Here is a 5,228-nt window from a genome sequence, read left to right as displayed (position 1 = left end):
TATTATTTTATACATATATATATATATATATATATGATATAATGCCGTATACAACACGCGTTTTCCTGCTCTAGATAACCGAAGGAAAGTCGCCACGGTATCCCCGACTCCACGCGCGTTCGCGGCCCCGAGAGAAACCTATAATACGTAAGAAGAAATGTGCAAAAAGAAATCGCGTTATACACGTAATTGTCCGGCGACGGGAGACGATTATTGTTATTATTATATCCGCCGCGCGTATATCCGCTCGGGGAAATCGTCGCGACACGTTTAGCTCTGCGAATCCTCGAACGTTCCGTACGAGTCATGCAACTTAATTAACTATTAACAATAGTCTAAAGATGTCGAATCTATTTTTAAAACATGGCGTGCGCGAGAAAAAGAAAAAGAGAAAAAATCCATATTTTGCTATTGACTGGGAATCGATACGAGATTCTGCTAACAATAACGACGATGATCGATATACACAGAGACACATACACACATACGTACCTCAGAGATCGACCGTGATATCGATACGACTTCTCTAGCTGATACGACATATTTGTTTTTTTAGGGAGAGAGAGGTCTGACCGTTTATTTTGGCTATTATCGGCATTAACTCTTCTACGACATTGTAGTTCATAGAGCGCGTGTCGCGCATTGAACGTGATATAACGGAGAAAATAATACCGCGCGCGAATCGCGGCGGACGGTTCTCCGGCCGGCTGCGAGCGCAGCTAATGGTTTTAGGTCGTAGATAGCGAATAATAAAAGGATGAAAAAAATGCACACGTAGAATAATCTGGGAATTTAAGTGTAGCGAACTGTTGGAGGCAACCGAATCGTGTGTTATGTACACGACATATTTACGAAGAAACGAAAGAGACAGATCTGCACGCGAGCAAACATTCGACTCTTTCGATTCTTATTCTTTTTTTTTTTTTTTTCGCCGACTTTCGCGACTTGCTGCTAAAAGTTGTGAATCGCGCGATTCCATACGCGAGTCTCTCGTTTAGATATTTTAGCCGAGAGAGGAAGAAGAGATATCGGTATAGTTAATCACGTAGGAGGGCAGTTTATGGTTCGTCGGACACGGCGTGTCGTTCCGTTCCGTTCCAGGGGTGCGAGGAAAAAGAGCTAAAAGGGAAGAGAGAAAAAAAGAGATATTCATCGCGCGCGCGCGTTTTGCGAAGAAGAATCTTGCGATACCGCTGCTCGGATACTTGCTCGAGCCCGTTCCCTTTTCGTTCTTTGCGAACTAGCGAACCGTCAATGGATTATATCTGTATTTAAGATTAGATCTCAATACGTCGCAAATGTATGCAAGGCCTAAATACTACTATGTAAACCGTAAGCCTCGTGTCGTCTAATCGGGAAACGAAAGGGAAAAAAATGATGAAATGTGCGGATATATATAACGTATATATATATATATATATATATTATATTAAACGAATCATTCCTCGATGCTATATATCGAAAAATACTACGATATAATGTAACTGCGTTATAACTACTCGTCTAAATCCTCGTAATGAAGTCCCATGCGTTATTATCGTTACATACAATATCACACATGCACGCGTGTACGCGGGGAGTGGACGCGTAATCTCTCCCTCTCTCGCGAATACACGTGCGTGCGATATATTTCCACGCGCGTACAAGGCAAGGCACACTCACGCGTAATAAGCAGAAATTGCACGCCCTCGCGTCGTCGCGGATATGCCTTCTCGAAGAAAAGCCTCATTCGATGTTGAACTTGAAAGTTTTAACACTTGTTGATTAGCTGATTAAAAAAAAAAAGAAGAACGCGTCACACGCGATCGACGTCGCGATGACTAACGTAATGCGTCACGTCGTCTTTAGGAATAAATAACTCGCTCCTGTACGATCAAGAGCGGAAATGCTGTCCGAGTCAAATGTAGCAAAAAAATCGAACTGTATTTGTATCGAGCTTCTCTCTCTCTTCTCTAGAGAAGTGCCAGTAGTTGGTTGGCTGGCCAGCTAAGATCTAGAGAAAGTTTAACGAGACTCACAGATAGAGAAGCTCGTTCAGTTTGAAAACAGTTCACGATCTCCTCACGTCGGAAAGCATTTTTGCTGTCGATTGCACATGTACAATATTGTATACACGACGACCGTAAGGGGGTTGGGGAGGGGGGAGGGAGGGTTAGATGATTGTGTGTTCGAACGGATGGATGAATGAACGAAATCTCTTGTTTCGGTCCCGAACGGGAAAGACTCCGGCAATTGTAACTCTTAGTACGTAATCGTAGACGCAATCGTAAAGAAAAGAACATATTGTATTGAAGCGAGTGAAGATCAGGCCCACCTGTACACGTACATATACAAAATACACACATATATATATATATATACACACACAGATACAGATACCTATGCGCGCGCGTATATATATATACAAATATATAAACTACGTATATTTTTATGAACGTGATGAGGTAACAACGCATAGCTTGTAATATCGATTTTAACGACCGACCGATTTACCTGGCCCCTCGCGTGCGATTAAACGATTGAGCGGGTGTAAGACTAAGCACTTGGACAAGTTTTTTCCTCGCCTTTCTACCTCGCCATTATTTCCCTCCGTATCTCTCCTTTTTCTTCCGCTCTTTTTCTCTCTCTCATTCCTTGCTCTCGAGTTGCGATGATCATTGAAAACGCAAAGATCATGATTTTTTTTTTTCAGGTTCGCGGTAATCACACCGTAGGAGCCATCGTTTAAACGAATTTTATTATTTCATTATACATGTACGAAGTGAACGTTTATTGCTCCAACTTAAATGTATTTTTAATCAATCGATTTTTGAGTTATAAAACTATTCTCCTTTCATGTATTATAATTTGTTCATATCCTATATCTATATCTTAAGTTGCGACAAAATTGCGTAAATTCCAATAAATATTAAGCTGCGATAGACATATGTGAAAATTCGAAGGCACTCGTTCGATATACATGTATTATTAGATCCAAGTGATTCAAGAAAACGTAATCGAATAGAAAATAAAATCAATATGTTTGAACTTACCTTATAGAAGACATCCGGAACGTATTGTTTATCAGTCGACTCGATCACATAGCCCAATTCCGGTGCGTCTTTTGTAGGAACCAAACAGCCATCTCGTACTAACGCCATGCATTGATTGGATACCTGATAGCCCTCCATGTGTACTTGATTTTTATCATCTCCTGTAATATTTCGAAGAGATATATATATATCTGATAAGCACTAGTTTTGCATGGCGTTTGTAATAGAGATTTCGTAATATTCGAAGGAAATATTGTTATTGTATATTATTAGGTTGATAAAAAAATTCATTTTTTTTCTGTTAAAAAGAAATTTGCTTCCGTTACATATAATGCAAATTTCAAACAGATAAAAATATTTAATGTTGTCAATGAAAATGAAGTTTTAAGTAATTTAAATTTACTTATTTTTTTTTAATGCAAATTTACATAAAATTTAATTTGTTTGTAATGCAAATTTACATAAAATTTAATAAAAAAGATACTAAATTTTGTAAAATATTATGAAAAATATACTAAATTTTATATACATGTACACAAATATACTTTTCGATTGTAGATACATTAAATTTAATTTAGTGTCATAAAATTGAATTTTATTTGTATAATTAAAAGTACATTAAATTTCATGACATTTTTAATAGTGCACGTGATTAGTGTTCTAGTATGGCAAGAGGAATAAATTTTTTAATCAACCTAATAGTTTCGAAACAAAAAAGATACATGTAATGGAAGATTGAGACTTACCTGTGACGCAAACAGTTACAAATTTTGAGCCAAAATAACCATTAGGCGAGAAGCGGCAAGGATTTGGATACCGATTTTGAAAGTACCCAGCCATAATGCACTCTTGAGCGGATAGGAAATGACTTTCTATATTGCGGACATGTTTGACCTGATCGAATAAAACTGACAAAGTTAATCGCCGCACGTACGAATTCGGTATTAAGAATATATTACACAAAAAATAAGAATATATCAAATTACCGTTCCCTTCTTGACATCGTCGGCTATGAGGTCAGTGAAAATCCATCCGACTCTCCTCAGATTAAGTGTCCGGCCTAATTCCTCGACTAACGCTTCCCTTTCGTCCGGCAGAAGTCTTATCGTGTCTTTTGTACTTTCCTGACCAAAAAAAGAAAAAAAAACGTGAACGTTATCTCGGTACTTCGTTAACCAAAAGTGTATGTTTATAGATTTGTCGAAGATTGTACGAGCGCTATGTACCTGCGGTGGTTCGTATATGGCCGCAACGACTGCTCTAATTCCTAGCGGAACATCCGAATGTACTTCGTATCTTCCGTATAAATAGCCGATACGTTGGTGCCCAGTGCTGCGCCAATAATTAAGAAAACGTTCTACTAAACTAGCATTCTCGAACATGACGTTGTCCACATGCCGATAAGTCTGGCGGTTCAGAGTGATTGAGTTCGGTTGGCATTTGCTGCAGATCCCTCGCGGCCACGGCGGATGGTCCTTGCAGCCAGTCTTTATACGGCAGCTTATGTCGTCTAATTGTATAAACTTGCCCCTGCGACAAATATATACGAGATACAGTCGAACAAGTCTTGTAATGTTTATAATTATTTCACGACGCATTTCGTACCTATCAACTCCGGCAGTGAGCTTCCTGAGATACGAATGAAAAGACAAGTGCTTGATATTTTGTTCCTTCAAATAAATCTCATCAAAAGGTTCCAGAGGTGAACAGTGAACGCAGCATCCTCTCGCTCCATGCCGACAACTGTAAAAATTATTTTTCATTTTTTACTTTGATACTAACTTTGAATTATTTAGATTACTTACAGTTTTTCGTCGCGTTTACGCTGAATTTTGCCGTCCATTTTCCATAATTGCTCATCGATATCGTTCTCGACTACATTCGGCAGAGATCGTGACGAACCAGATGAACGATTTGTAATTCCGTTTGCAGTGTCCATTGGGCCTGATTCTAAATTATACAGAACAATATAAAAGTCTGACGAACAAAAAAATGACTTATATCCATTCAATAACTTTTTGTAGTTTATAGCGTTAGATTACAAAATTTTCCTTACAAAAATTTATTTAGTGATTTAACCTTTATTTCACGACGAGCCATTTGTGTCCCCAATTAATTTTTAATGCTTATAAACACAAAAATTATTAAATAATTCTTTATCATCTTTGAGAAAAATTTATAAGATCATATATTTAA

General features: G+C 38.0%; 1 protein-coding gene across 3 annotated transcripts in view; it reads right to left on the bottom strand.

Moving 5' to 3' along the window:
- The window catches only part of LOC108692599 (nuclear protein localization protein 4 homolog), an 18,203-nt gene that overhangs the window by 11,277 nt on the left and 1,698 nt on the right, over positions 1-5,228 (bottom strand). For 2 of the 3 annotated variants that reach the window (XM_018200927.1, XM_018200936.1), the window contains exons 4-8: positions 4,838-4,982; positions 4,638-4,775; positions 4,019-4,562; positions 3,779-3,926; positions 3,033-3,193 (exon numbers count right to left, since the gene is read on the bottom strand). In XM_018200927.1, coding sequence (XP_018056416.1) covers positions 3,033-3,193; positions 3,779-3,926; positions 4,019-4,562; positions 4,638-4,775; positions 4,838-4,982 — 1,136 coding nt within the window. The remainder of the gene's footprint in view (positions 1-3,032; positions 3,194-3,778; positions 3,927-4,018; positions 4,563-4,637; positions 4,776-4,837; positions 4,983-5,228) is intronic. The other variant, XM_018200945.1, reaches the window with a different exon arrangement.

This window comes from Atta colombica, unplaced genomic scaffold (genome assembly GCF_001594045.1).
Source record: "Atta colombica isolate Treedump-2 unplaced genomic scaffold, Acol1.0 scaffold107, whole genome shotgun sequence".
In the NCBI taxonomy this organism is placed as follows: Eukaryota; Metazoa; Arthropoda; class Insecta; order Hymenoptera; family Formicidae; genus Atta; species Atta colombica.
Note: the sequence above shows the minus strand (reverse complement) of the source record. Positions and strands in the feature narration are given on the sequence as shown.